Source organism: Erinaceus europaeus, chromosome 2 (assembly GCF_950295315.1).
Source record: "Erinaceus europaeus chromosome 2, mEriEur2.1, whole genome shotgun sequence".
Lineage (NCBI taxonomy): Eukaryota > Metazoa > Chordata > Mammalia > Eulipotyphla > Erinaceidae > Erinaceus > Erinaceus europaeus.
Genome location: NC_080163.1, coordinates 151,694,557 through 151,709,045, shown reverse-complemented (window position 1 = coordinate 151,709,045; position 14,489 = coordinate 151,694,557). Strand labels below are relative to the sequence as shown.

At 48.0% G+C, this 14,489-nt stretch overlaps 1 protein-coding gene across 4 annotated transcripts in view; it reads left to right on the top strand.

Moving 5' to 3' along the window:
• Positions 1-14,489, top strand: part of DRC7 (dynein regulatory complex subunit 7) — a 30,941-nt gene that overhangs the window by 3,879 nt on the left and 12,573 nt on the right. For 2 of the 4 annotated variants that reach the window (XM_060185480.1, XM_060185478.1), the window contains exons 1-7: positions 1,319-2,562; positions 3,493-3,736; positions 5,303-5,474; positions 6,936-7,061; positions 7,710-7,904; positions 11,281-11,439; positions 13,787-14,005. In XM_060185480.1, coding sequence (XP_060041463.1) covers positions 3,531-3,736; positions 5,303-5,474; positions 6,936-7,061; positions 7,710-7,904; positions 11,281-11,439; positions 13,787-14,005 — 1,077 coding nt within the window. In that variant the 5' untranslated portion in view covers positions 1,319-2,562; positions 3,493-3,530. Of the gene's footprint in view, positions 1-1,318; positions 2,563-3,492; positions 3,737-5,302; positions 5,475-6,935; positions 7,062-7,709; positions 7,905-11,280; positions 11,440-13,786; positions 14,006-14,489 lie in introns of those variants that run through there. The other 2 variants (XM_060185479.1, XM_060185481.1) reach the window with 2 other exon arrangements.

The window sequence follows — 14,489 nt, the reverse complement described above, 5'->3', positions numbered from 1 at the left end:
CAGCATGGTTAAAAGCACAGACTCAGAGGCCAGCCTGCCTGGTTCACATCTACCTCTGCCACTTGCTCTCCATGAATTTCTCTCACCCTGAACTATCTCTCTCTCGTTCTCTCTCTCCACATACATACGTGTCTGTGTTTATATATGTGTATATTATATATATGTATAGATACTTTATTTTTAATGAAAAAGATTCAGAGAGAAAGATACACACAAAGAGAGAGACCAGAGCACTGTTTAGTTCTTGTTTATGGTGGTGCTGAGGATTAAACTTCGGACCTTGGAGTCTCAGGAATGAAAGTCTTGCTTAACCATTATACTATCTCCACAGCTCATCCTGAACTTTTTTTTTTGAGAAAGAGAAGGAGAGAGAGAGAGAGAGAGAGAGAGAGAGAGAGAGAGAAAAGCACTGAACCTTCCTTCCTTGTAGTGTGGTACCAGGACTGAATCCAGGTCGCACACATGGCAAAGCTGCATACTATTCAAGTGGGCTATTCTGCCGACCCTTTTTGTCCTGAACCTGTAAAGCAGAGCCAGCACTAGCTTCCTTCTAGGGCTGAGGAAGGATTAAATGAGATATTAGCCCACTCAGCTGGATGAATATGATAAAGCCGGGGTTTGTTACGACTGTGACCTTCCCAGGTGCCTCTGGGAAGCAGGGAGAACCCCCCATCCATGGCTCCTTGCCTGATTCTCTCTGTTCTACCCTAATGTCTTCACTAGTATTTCTCATTACAGTATAACAAATGTTGGGGAAATAAGATTCACTTTCTCTGAACTTCCACATAGATATCAATATCAAAAGATAAACATCTTAACAATATAATCTACAAATACAGTTTAGTTCCAAGAAAGATCACAAGTGATCAAATGATTTTTTAAAACACGTTCTAAAAACTTACTCTAAAATTTATATGAAGACCTCCAGGGCTCAAACAGCTAAGTCAACCTGAGTGAACAGGGACATAGGAGAAAGATTTGACTTGAAGCTATAAAGATATTACAGAATCAGGGTGGCAAATTCAGCATGGGGGTCTGTGCAAGGACAGGTGTGAAGATCAGTGGCACATGGAACAATGGAGTCTCCAGAGGCAGATACAGATACATCTGCTGGACTTAATGCATACAAGTGGTATAAGTGACCTGATGACAGTGTCGGAAAACTGACTTCTTCTGTGAAGAAAAATAAAATGGGCAGGTTGGAAGTGGTGCAGTAGACAAAAGGTTGGACTCTCAAGCATGAGGTCCTGAGTTTGATCTCCAGCATCACATATGCCAGAGTGATGCTCTGGTTCTCTCTCTCTCCCTCTCTCTCTCTCTCTCTCTCTCCCTCTCTCGTAAATTAGTAAACAAATATTTTCTTGAAAAAGAAAATTACCTGAACTTTCAGATGGAGATAGACTCTTGGAGCACTGAAAGTCCAAATATTAAAGTTAATGTGGAGAAAATTTTACCTCTAATATATTATGGTTCAGGGCACTGAAACTAGGACCTCTTATAGGCAGTTCTTGTGCACTACTGCTGTGTATCTTGTTTTTAATATAATCTATTTACTTATACTTTTTATATACTTTAAATTTTTTTAAATTTTTCCTTTTATTGTCCTTGTTTTTTATTGTTGTTATTGATGTCATCGTTGTTAGATAGCACAAAGAAATGGAGAGAGGAGGGGAAGACAGAGGGGGAGAGAAAGATACACACCTGCAGACCTGCTTCACCACCTGTGGAGCGACTCCCCTGCAGGTGGGGAGCCAGGGGCTCAAACCGGGATCCTTACTCCAGTAAGCGCCACTTGCGCTTAACCCACTGTGCAACCATCTGACTCCCATACTTTTTTTTTTTTCCTCCAGGGCTTTCGCTGGGACTTGGTGCCTGCACTATGAGTCCACTGCTCCTAGAGGCTATTTTTTTTTTTCCTTTTTGTTGCCCTTGTTTATCGCTCTTGTCAGTATTATTGTTGTTGCTATTGCTGTTGTTGTTGGATAGAACAGAGAGACATCAAGAGAGAAGGGGAAAAGAAGAATAGACACCTGCAAACCTACCTCACTGCTTATGAAACGACCCCCCTGCAGGTGGGAAGCCAGGAGTTCCAATTGGGATCCTTGAGCTGGTCTTTGCACTTGGCACCATGTGCACTTAACCCACTGTGCTACTACCTCTGCTCTCCCCACCCCCATTAAAGCATTGCTTAGCTCTGCTGGTTCTGTGGATTGAATTGGGATTTGGGGGCTTCAGGCATGAAAGTCTTGCATAACCATTAATTATCTCCATGGTCCAACATATGCACTTTCATAGTTTATAATAATAGCTGTGTTTTTCAGTTGGCTCCAAAACATGCCTGAGATTTTAACCACCATAAGCTGGTTTCAGTAGTCTGCTGTGACTAACAGAAGACTACATTTCCCATAAGCCTCTTCTTCTAGCTCCTACCCTCAGTTCAGAATGCTGTTACCATGGAGATGGTCAACAGATGGTACAGGCTGACCTGAGTTTGGTGAGGAGGGAGCAAAGGGGAAGGAGACTGTTGACAGGAGAATTTCATCCCTGGTCCTTCCAAGGAAGGTAGGGAGTGTGTGTGTGTGTGTGGGGGGGGGGGATGTGGGTGAGGTGTGTGTGTTTTGGGGAGGAGGAGGAGGAGGCAGATGTTGCTGTTAGAAATTGGAGGAGGAGGCAGATGTTGCTGTTAGAAATTGGAGGAGGAGGCAGATGTTGCTGTTAGAAATTAGGGTATATGGAGCTCCAGTGGCACAATCGATTAGCATGAGGTACTTATACAGAAATTGGGGTATGGATAATAGCCTGTGGGGAGGGGAGTAGCAACTCCTAGCCTAGACCTCAAGGCAGGACCCAGAAATTTGAGGTGGGACTGCTCTCTCCAAAATGCACAGTTGCCTGGTGTGGAGAATGAGTTATTGTGAGGTCTGACCCAGCTCTGCATCTGACGAAGGTGTCCCGTGACCATGGGCTCTGGGCTGGTGTCTGTGCCAGCCCCTGTGACTCTTACTGCCAGCTGACAATATGCTTTCTCCACATCCTACTTCTTACTTTACACTTCCACCTCCCCATCTATTTTAAGATCTTCTCCCCACCACCCCCACCGCCACCACCACCATCACTAGTATGTGGGTGTTGGAGCTAGAAGTGTATGGCTTCAGCTGCCAGCCCTGCCACACACTAGATGTGACCTCAGGCAGCAAACTTCACCTGTGTGGGTGTCTATTTCCTCAACTGCAAAGTGGGCGTCCTAGTAATGCTGGTCTCAGAGTGTCACTGGAGAGTGAATGAGATGATCTCTGTCCAACCCTCAGCACCAGGCCTGGTACACGGTAGTTGCTCAGTAAACTGTAAGTACCTCATGTCTACTAGCCGTGTGGTCTCCATACCCAAGTGGCATAAGCCACCAGGCTGTTGGCAGAGCCAGGGCCCTAGGTGGTCCAAGTGATGCCTTCCTGGTCTAACGTTGCTATTCTGAGCACTTGATCCCTTCCACAGAGACATCTCTCCAGACAGCCAGGAGATCCTGAAGCAGCATGGAAGTTCTGAAGGAGAAAGTGGAGGAGGAGGAGCAGGCCGAGCGAGAGGAGGCGGCAGAGCGGGCCGAGAGGGCTGAGAGGGGGGATAAGGTGACGAGGTCAATGGAGGTGCGGAAGGAGGAAGCCATCTTGTCGCAGGAGGAGGTCGAAGACCTGGAAAGGAAGCTGTCAGCCATTGATATAACTGTTCCCGAGATGCCCTTGTGAGTGTGGGCCTGGGTGCTTGGGGCCAGGAGCCCCAGAAAGAGAGCCAGACAGGGGTAGGAAGAGTGGGAAGAATAGCCCCAGGCCCTGCAAACAGAGGCAGGGCACAGAGGGAGAAGGGGAAGAAGAGCATGGGCCATCAGCTTAAGCCCTTAGTCCCACCCCTCATTCTCCCTCCTGTGCCTCAGTTTCCCTGCCTGTTTGAAAGCACAGGTGTGGGAGGCCAGGGCCAGGGACATAGCTGTGTGTGGTAGAGGCATCCGTTGCACATGTGAGGTCCTGGCTTCAATTTCTGGCACTGCATAAAAATACAAAAGATTGTTGCCCAGGAGATGGCAAAGCGAATAGTGTTGAACCCTCAAGCGTGAGGTCCTGTGTTTGATCCCTAGCATCAAATGTGCCATTGTTCTCCCTCTTTCTCATAAACAAACATTTTTCAGGTAGCGACAGAGAGAGAGAGTTCACAGCAACAAAGCTTCCTTCAGTGTGGTGGGGACTAGGCTTGATCCTGGGTCATGCACATAATAAAGTAGTGTAGTGATCAAAGGGGCCAAACAATTACCTCTTAAAGAAAGAAAGGGGAGTCAGGTGGTAGCACAGCGGGTTAAGCGCACATGGCGTGAAGCACAAGGACCGGGACTGGTGAAAGGATCCTGGTTTGAGCCCCCAGTTCCCCACCTGCAGAGGAGTCGCTTCACAAGTGGTGAAGAAGGTCTGCAGGTGTCTGTCTTTCTCTCTCCCTCTGTCTTCCCCTCCTCTCTCCATTTCTCTCTGTCCTATCTAACAATGACAACATCAATAACAACAACAATAACTACAGCAACAATGAAAAACAACAAGGGCAACAAAAGGGAAAAAATAAATTAAAAAAAAAGAAAAAGAAAATCCAAGAAAGATGAAAACAAAGTATCATAGAAATGAAAGAATGATGCTGTGGTCTCTCTCATAAAAAAATAAATATGCTGGGACTGGGGAACTAACATCATGGTTCTGCAAAAAGACTTTTAAGCCTGAGGCATCAAAGGTCTCAGGTTCAATCCCCAGCACCACCTTATGCCAGAACTGAGCAGTGCTTTTTTGTGAAAATACATACATACATACAGCACTGGTCACCTGTGAGATAGCTCACCTTGGAGGACACCTGTTTTGCCATGCACACGACGCAGGTTCAAGCTGCCTGCACCCCACATGGGAGACAACGGCAGGCAGTATTATAGCACTGGAAGTTGCTTCAGTGTTGATGTGTCTCTATCTTCCCGTTCTCTGTGTGTTGCTATCTGAAAGCATTTGCCTAGACCAGCAAACCCCTAGTGACAAAAAAGAAAGAAAGAAAGAAAAAGAAAGAAAGAAAGAAAGAAAGAAAAAGAAACAAAGAAAGAAAGGAAGAAGGAAGGAAAGAAGGAAGGAAGGAAAGAGAAATTGAATAGGAGCTGTGGTTCTCTCCTGAGTAACTATGAGGTTGCAACGAGGCAGGCATGGAGTCAAAGGAGCTAAGGCAGCCAGCTCTAGGGAGTCCTTGTGGCCCAACCTCTCTTAGACTAACACCACCTCTCTCATGGGCACAGGGACAGCAAGGACATCAGTGACACCTCCAAGCTGCCCCTTGCCTACCAGAGCAACACACCCAAGGAGAAGCAGCTGCTGCAGGTGGCAGACAACTTCTCCCGCCAGTACAGCCACCTGTGCCCTGACCGTGTGCCCCTCTTCCTGCATCCGCTCAACGAGTGTGACGTGCCTGTGAGACTGGTGGAGAAGGGTCAGGGGGTGGAGGGCAGGCAGCTGGGCCATCACTCAGACCTCTCCTGGGTCAGAGCTTGTCCTGGGGAGGCATCGACTCAAAGGGCACAGGCTCCGTATGCATCACAGTCTTCGGTGGCCTGAAGACTTCACTTCCTGCTTAAGAGGCTGCCCCAGAGGCTGGCCCTGCTCAGCACAGGGCACAGAGGACTGAGACAGAATTTCCCTGGGAACCAAGTGTTGGCCTCTTTCCTTTTTCTCACAACCCAGGCTATGTCCCCAAGTCTCTCTGGGCTTCAGTTTCCCCATCTGCAGACAGAATGGCTCAGGAGTAATTCTTTGGCCCACATGGTATTTTTCAATATTTGTATTATCTGCCATTGTTTGAAACTCAAAGATTCTCATGTGGATCTCCACCCCCCTCTTTTTTGCTTTTATTTCCTTCCTTCCTTCCTCCCTTCCTTCCTTTCTCTCTTTATTTTGTTTTTTTTCTTTTTCTTGTCACAACCAGGGATTCACTATTCAGGGCTGACTTTTTCAGACAGAAAGAGACTGAAACACAGAGAGGGGCTAAAAGATACCACAGGACCAAAGCTTCTTCCAAGGTAGTGGGGGCCAGTCTCTAACCTGGGGTATATGTCTGGGAGTGCAGGCTCACTATCCAGGTCAGCTATTCTTCCAGCCTCTCTCTTGATCTGGGCCTCTCCAGGCCTGCATGTCCCACGGCCATAAGTGGGGCTGCCAGGTTGGGACATGCACAGTAGGGACTCCACAAGATCTGTGTTTGGTGGGGCCTTCTTGGGATCCACAGGGAGGTCCTAGAGGCCCAGCCCATGGGCCTCAGGGTAGCAGAGTGGCCCTTGGAGTTCGAGTGATGATAGACCCCCACTCTGGGCAATGGTCTGGGCCAGATAGAGCCAGCACCACCAATAAACGTGAACCTATATCTTGGAGCATCTCCTCATCTATGGGTGGCACCCATGTCATGGGATGTTGAAGGGGTTGGAGAAGCGATGTCCAGATTGGCAGCATCGAGCAGGGCAGAGGTGGCACAGGTGGGAGATGGCACAGCTTACTCAGGCTCTTTTTTTAAAATTTTTTTAATTATCTTTATTTATTAATTGAATAGAGACAGAAATCGAGAGGGAAGGGAGAGATAGAGAAGGTGAGAGACAGAGAGACACCTGCAGCACTGCTACACCACTTGTGAAGCTTTCCCCCTGCAGTGGGGACTGGGGCTTGAACCTGGGTCCTTGCACATTGTAACATGTGCGCTCAACCAGTTGCGCCACCACCTGGTCCCTTACTCAGGCTCTTGAGAGAGCCCAGACTCCAACTCTTCCAGATACGGAGAGGGAGGCCATGGCCCAGAGGTGTCTGGGTCGCCAGCCCCTTAGACCTCCCAGGAGGTCTCTCCTTCCAAGTGGGGTGACCCCAGGCCTGGGACCTCTGCCTCTGCAGAAGTTCGTGAGCACAACGATCCGGCCCACGCTGATGCCCTACCCTGAGCTCTACAACTGGGACACCTGTGCCCAGTTCGTCTCTGATTTCCTCTCCATGGAGCCCCTGCCTGATCCCCTCAAACCGGTGAGTCCAGCCCAGACTACACCCCCTTCCCCTTGTCAGGAGCTCCAAGACATGAATCCAGGCATGTGGGGGAGAATGAGGTTCATTTGGGGTTAGAACACAGAGAGAGGTTGAGTCTCTCAGAGAATGAAGAGCAGGGCCCAGAGAGTGACCACCACCAGTCTGAGGTCACACAGGAAGCCTGGACAATTGGTTTCCACCTCAACCTCTGCTGCCTCCAGAGGTCTCTCTCTCTCTCTCTCTCTCTTTTTTTTTTTTTTTTTGCAGTGTTAGGAAGAAAGATAGGACTGGGATAGGGATAGGGGGGTATGTGGGGGGAGGGCGTGGTTCTCAGAACCATTTCTAGACTTCAAACTAGCTCAATTTCTTCTTCTTCAGAGTGAAAGGCTGGGGGGTGGTGGTGGTAGGGGGGTAGAGGCCTGAGAAAGGGAGGATGAGGAAGGGATGGAGAAGACAGATGGCAAGGGAAGGTTCTGCAGCCCCCAGTGAGCTGATTCTATCAGGAAGCCCACAAACACTTAAACTTGTAAGCCAATGTAGATGGCTCTCTCTGGACACAGAGTGAGAGGCCCGCTGGGGGCGGGGGGGGGGGTCACACCTGCACACTGGCCCCCTGGTGGTGAACACAGCTTCTCCTGCCATGGTCAGCCCCTGTACCTGTACTCCTCCACCACGGTGCTCAAGCACCAGAAGGGGAACTGCTTTGACTTCAGCACGCTGCTTTGCTCCATGCTGCTGGGCGCTGGCTATGACGCCTACTGCGTCAGTGGCTATGGTTCCAAGGACCTGTGCTACATGGACCTGACGAGGGAAGTGTGCCCACTCACCACCAAGACTGAGGAGGTATGGCGGGCTGCGTCCCTGGCTCTGCTCACACAGCTGCTGCTACACATGAATGGTCCTTCAGCAGAGTGGGAGTTCCTATTTGAGCCTCCTGGGAACTTTCCTGTTCTCAGTGTCCACTATTATTGATCACCATCAGGATTCCACTGCTCAGGGCTGACTGTTCCAGATAAAGACAGGGAGAACGAGAGAGAGAAAGAGAGAGAGAGATGGAGACTACAGCATAGAAGGTTCCTCCACGTGGGGACCAGACTCAGAGTTGGGCCATGCATAACAGTCCTGCTGGTCAGTCAGTGTCTTTTAAAAAGAGATACATTTATTTTTTATATTTATTTATTTAGCTATATGATCAAGACAGAGAGATAGAGAGGGAAGGAGAAGATAGATGATAGATAGAAAAATAGATAGATAGATAGATAGATAGATAGATAGATAGATAGACAGACAGATAGATGGGAGACAGACAGAACTGTAGCACTGCTTCACTGCTTACAAAGTCTTCCCTCCTGCAAGTGGGTATCTGGGGCTTGAACCCAGGTCTTTGCACATTGTAACATGGGCACTCAACCAGGTGTGCCACCACCCCGGCTCATATTTATTTATTTTATGTAGGAGAGACCAGAAATCTGTCCTGACATATACAATGCAGGGGATTAAATCTGGGAACTCAGACATGCAAGTAGGAGCTAAGCACTGAACAACCTTGCTGGCTTCTGTTCTCAGTGCCTTAAGACACATAGTCTGATTCTCTAAACTGGCTGCCCCTTCCCCATTTTCATAGCTGAGTGTTGGCTACTATGTTCCTAAGGAGTGATTTGGTGAATGTTACATGGCCTGTATCTTTTTTCTTAAATATTTATTTTATTTATTTATTCCCTTTTGTTGCCCTTATTGTTTTATTGTTGTAGTTATTATTGTTGTCATCGTTGTTGGATAGGGCAGAGAGAAATGGAGAGAGGAGGGGAAGACAGAGAGGAGGAGAGAAAGATAGACACCTGCAGACCTGCTTCACCTCCTGTGAAGCGACTCCCCTGCAGGTGGGGAGCCAGGGCTCGAACCGAACAGGGATTCTTACTCTGGTCCTTGTGCTTTGCACCACCTGCGCTTAACCCTCTGCGCTACAGCCTGACTCCCACATGGCCAGTATCTTAAGGTGAATTCTTCCAAGTTTACCCTGTGTACTGTGTATTGCAATACACTGACTCCAGTCCAAGTTCTGCTTTGTGTTTTTCCTTCCGATCTTGTTTTTCAACTTCTGTCCTTGAGTGAGATCATCCCATATTCATCCTCTGTTCTGACTTATCTCACTTAACATGATTTCTTCAGGAGCTGGTTTTTCTATGCCTTATAGGAAGGCTTTGTATACAAGAGTTTGCTTTAGTAAGGAAGGAGAATATATATATATATATATATATTTAGAGAACACACACTTGGTGGCAAGAAGAATGTCTAGAGACGGCCAAGCAGAGGGTATTAGTTATGTGAGAGGGGAAAATAATAAGTTTCCACAGTTTTCAGTCAAACAGGAAAAGGCCCCCAGGTCCTCACTTGCCATCTGTGTGACTTTGGCCCTGTTATCTCACCTTCCATTTTCATGTCTACCCACTTGTCTGTGGAATAGGGACTTTAATATCCACCACACAGCACTAGTAGGAGGAACAGCCAAACCAATGGGCAGGAGAGGAAAGGCCTCCGTGTCCTCCATCTGTGGAAGTCCTTTGGATTAGAAATGAGCAGGCTTTGTGAAGGAGCCTGGGCACGAGCATGCAGGCTCTAGGACCCAAAGCAGTGGTGGTGCTTTTGCTTTGTTCTTCCTTGGGGAAGTGGGCCTGTATCTCCCCACTGCCTTTCTTGCCTCTCTCCCTGGGCACCCCCAGTTGCTCACCCACCAGCCTGTTCACCAGGCAGTAAGGATGGGTCCCTGGATCCCCAGCCCTGAGCTGCAGACATTCATGTGGGCTTCACTTTGATCACAGAGCCCTGAGATTAATGCAGCTGGTGAAAAGTATTCTCTGCTTGTAGGATGGTGATTCTCCAAACAGGAAGAGATGATTTGCCATCCCTAAAATTCACTGAAGTGTGTTTATTGTGTTTTCAGTGGTCTCTAGTCATTCTGAAGGTCTTTTTAAAAATATTTACTTATTCTCTTTTGTTGCCCTTGTTGTTTCATTGTTGTAGTTATTGATGTCATTGTTGTTAGATAGGACAGAGAGAAACAGAGACAGGAGGGGAAGACAGAGAGGGGGAGAGAAAGATAGACACCTGCAGACCTGCTTCACCACCTGTGAAGTGACTCCCCTGCAGGTGGGGAGCCAGGGGCTCCAACTGGGATCCTTATGCTGGTCATTGCGCTTTGCACCATGTGCGCTTAACCCACTGCACTACTGCCCAACTCCCTGTTCTGGAGCTCTTAACCAGCAGATATCAAAAGACAATTAGGGTGGGTAGGGGGAAGGGTCCAGGTCCTGGGATATGATGGCAGAGGAGGACCTAGTGGGGGTTGAATTGTTATGTGGAAAGCTGAGAAATGTTATGCATGTATGAACTATTGTGTTTTGCTGTCAACTGTAAACCACCAATCCCCCAATAGAGAAATTAAAATAACAATAATATAATTAAAAAAAAGAAAAGAAAACCCAGCTCAGTGGTCCAGGAGGTGGTGCAGTGGATAAAGCACTGGATTCTCAACCATGAGGTCCCAAGCTCAATCCCTGGCAGCACAGGTACCAGAGTGATGTCTAGTTCTTTCTCTCTCATCCTATCTTTCTCATAAATAAATAAATAAATAATGAAAAAAAAAACACCTCAGCTCCTGAAAATTTCTAGATCAGACCCATGTGAAAAGTAGTATGGGTAGAGGAAAGGAAGAGGAGGGAAGGGCAGGGGAGATAGCATAGTGGTTATGTGAAAGCTTCTCATACCAGAGGCTCTGAGGTCTCGGGTTCAAGTACCATAAGCCAGAGTTGAGCAGTGCTCTTGTAATATACTACTACTACTGCTGCTACTGCTGCTGCTGCTGCTGCTGCTGCTGCTAATAATAATAATAATAATAATAATAATAATATAATAGAAAAATAAATAAAAGAAAAGAAAGGAAAGGGAGGGAAATCTCTCCTTATCTGGGCATTTCCCTATCTTTACTTCTTAGAGTGAGCTTGGGGAGAAGGTCTCTCTCTATATGATAGTCTTCACCCCAGGGGACATGGGTATGGTAGGACCTATTCAAGGCCATGAGCTTCAGAAGAGACTCTGCATCTGGGTCCAGTTAGTTTGTAGGCTCCGTGAGGAGCTGTCAGAGGGGTCCCCAGGTCTGGGGGTTGGGAGTTTGGGGTTCTGGAATGGTGACCATGAGCCTTCTTCTCTCACTGCTTGACAGGTGGTTGTGGAGAAGGAAAAGACAGCCCCGAAAAAGTATGCCATCAAACCCCCCAGGGACTTGAACAGCAAGTTCGAGCAGGAGCAGGAGGAGAAGAAGCGGGAGCAGAAGAAGGCTGAAGAGGAGAAGCGGCAAAAGGAGGAAGAGGAGCGCCTCATGGTGGGTCTGTGGCCCGCTGGCTTGCTGGGCTCTCTGGTTTCTGTGCTGAGAGAAGGATCCAAGGAGAAGCCCACAGATATAAGAAAGGAAACATTTATTTAGGGGCAAAAGAAAATAAGATTCCCCATAGAGAGGGGGCTATTTCAGAAAGAGAGGTGAGCAGTGGCATCTCTAGGTTGTATGTGCCTGTTGTTGGGGTGCTGGGAGCACAGGATTGAATACAGGGAAAAGAAGGTAAGGGGAAGTTGACTCTAGGAGGCAAAAAGCAGCAATTTCAGTTGTCTGGGGGTCCTGAACTCCTGCAGGTTGGTCTGTGGACTGAATACACACACACACACACACACACACACACACACACACACACTACAGGGGTAGGGAATTTATATTGGCCTACACAGAGAGAAAGGAAAACTTATTTCCACCAAGTATTGGCAAGAAAGAACAGTGTGTATGAGCCGTTACCTGTTCACAAACATTCCGACAAGGAAGGGATTCTCTCAGTGTTTGCACTTAGAGACTGTGGGGAATTGGGTCCTTGCTGACAACTGTCCATATCCCGAGACAATGGACATTTTGGTTTTACTTGAAGTCTTTCAAACATTCCGGAAAGAGTCAAAATTGGAGCCGAGAATGATCCTCTCTGAGTCTGGCTGCCTGGAAAGTGATTTGGTAAGGTACACCCTCATACCAGAGGTCACCAGATCAGACTGAAGTTTCTTTTATTTTTATTTATTATTATTAATATATATTTTAATTTTAAAATATTTATTTATTTGCTGGATAGAGACAGTCAGAAATTGAGAGGGAAGGGGGTGATAGAGAGGGAGAGAGACAAAGAGACACCTGCAGCACTGTTTCACCACTTGTGAAGCTTTCCCCCGGCAGGTGGGGGCCAGGGGCTCGAACCTGGGTCCTTGTGCAGTGTAACATGTGCGCTCAACCAGGTGCACCACCACCTGGCCCCTTATTATTAATATCTTAATTTATTATTTCTTTTTATCAGAGCATTGCTCAGCGCTGGCTTACGGTGGTACTAGAACTCAAACCTGGAACCTAGGAGCCTGGGAGCCTCAGGCATGGAAGTTATTTGCATAACCATTATGCTGTTTCCCCAGCCCACAGGCTGAAATTCCTTAATGGTGGCCAAGCCTGCAATTTCAATTGGGGAACTGACAAAACTTAGATGAGGTGTTTAGAATTCAGGCTTCCCCATGAGCTCCTTTGCAGCTGCTGGTGGTACTTTTTCACGTTTTGACCAGGTGATGTGTCCCCTGCTCCCCTGCCCGGCCTGTCCCTGCCTGCCTCAGGCCCCTCTCCAGCCTCAACCCAGAGCTCAGCATGTGGGTGGGGGGTGGGGGTGGGGTCAGGCAGTTCCTAGAAGCAGGGCAACAGGTTCAAGTCATGGGAGGAATAAGAGTGTAAGGCCTCAGGTCAAAGTCCTCTCCTCTACCCTCTACCCTCTTCTCAACAACACTCCCTAACACACACACACACACACACACACGCACACGCACACACACATGCACACACACACGCCAGCGCACACACACACACACACACACACACACACACACACACACACACGCCAGGTCATGTGGAAAGCTCCCATGGGTGCTAGTCAGCCTCTGGAGAGAGAGAGATTCCTAGAACCAGAGACCGCTAATGCTGGGGTGAGACAGTTTATGTTGGACCCTCTGATGTTCATCTCATTCCAGGCTCTGGAGATGCAACTGCATATATTTTCTGTCACTCCGCTTCCCCAACCTTCTGCCTGATCCTCCCTCCAACCATTCTTCCACTTCTTTCCTTCCCTCCATCTTCCTTCCCTTCATTTATCCTTCTATCTCTCCCTCCGTCCATCCTTTCATCTCTATTCCTTCTATCCATCCTATCTCTCCTTCCCTCCATGTATCCTTCCATCTGTCCTTTCCTCTATCTATCCTTCCATCTCTTCTCCTACCATCTGCATTCCCTCCTGCCCTCTTCTCTTCCTTTTTTTTCTAAGCTCCCCCCCCCCATGTTGTAGTTACTTAGTTCTTCTGGTTCAGGCCCTAAAATAAAAATCATAACTATGATCTAGTCACCTTTGTCCCAGAGGGTGGCCTTTTCTTTGGGTGGAGTCTCACCCAAGAAACCCAGTGAATCCCAAGTACACCCAGGCTCCAAATGGCAGGTCCATGAGCCACGGAGGTGATCAGACACCCTTTCCAGTGACAAGGAGAGGACTGAGAGGTGCAATGAGGTCCTCAGGGCTGCCACCCAGCCTCCCTGCAGCTGGCAGCATGCAAGGCTCCCTGGCTGCTCTTCAGCCCCTGACGCCCCTTCCATGCACCTGCCCCCTGTGCAGGATGGGGATAAGGGAAACTTCGACCCTCTACACGGCCTGCGGGTACACTCCTGGGTCCTGGTGCTGTCGGGGAAGCGTGAGGTGCCTGAGACCTTCTTCATCGACCCATTCACGGCACACAGCTACAGCACCCAAGATGAGCACTTCCTGGGCATCGAAAGCATCTGGAACCACAAGAACTACTGGGTCAACATGCAGGACTGCTGGAACTGCTGCAAGGTGTCAGGCCAGGCCCCAGGGCATGTGGAGGGGGAGCAGGTGACCCAGGAGAGCAGGCTACTACTCCGTTATGCAACAAGGAGGGAGTTCTAGCCCCACTTCCAGGCTTTTGTTTCCTTGGATTTTTTTTTTTTTTTTTTTTACTCTGGCTTATGGTGGTATGAGAGATTGAACCTGGGACCTAGAAGCCTCAGGCATGAAAGTCTGTTGTATAATCATTATGTGATCTCCCTAGCCCTTGTTTGTTTTTCGATAGAGGAGAGGCCTGGTGGAATAGCTCACTTGGATAGTGATCTTTGCCATGTGTGTGACCCAGGCTTGAGTTCAGTTCCCTGTACTGCATTGAAGGAAACTTCAGGGCTGTGGCCTTTTTTCGGGCCTTTTCTTTCTCTCTGCCTCCATTAAAATAAAATAAAGTATATATATATATATATATATATATATATATATATATATATAGAGAGAGAGAGAGAGAGAGAGAGAG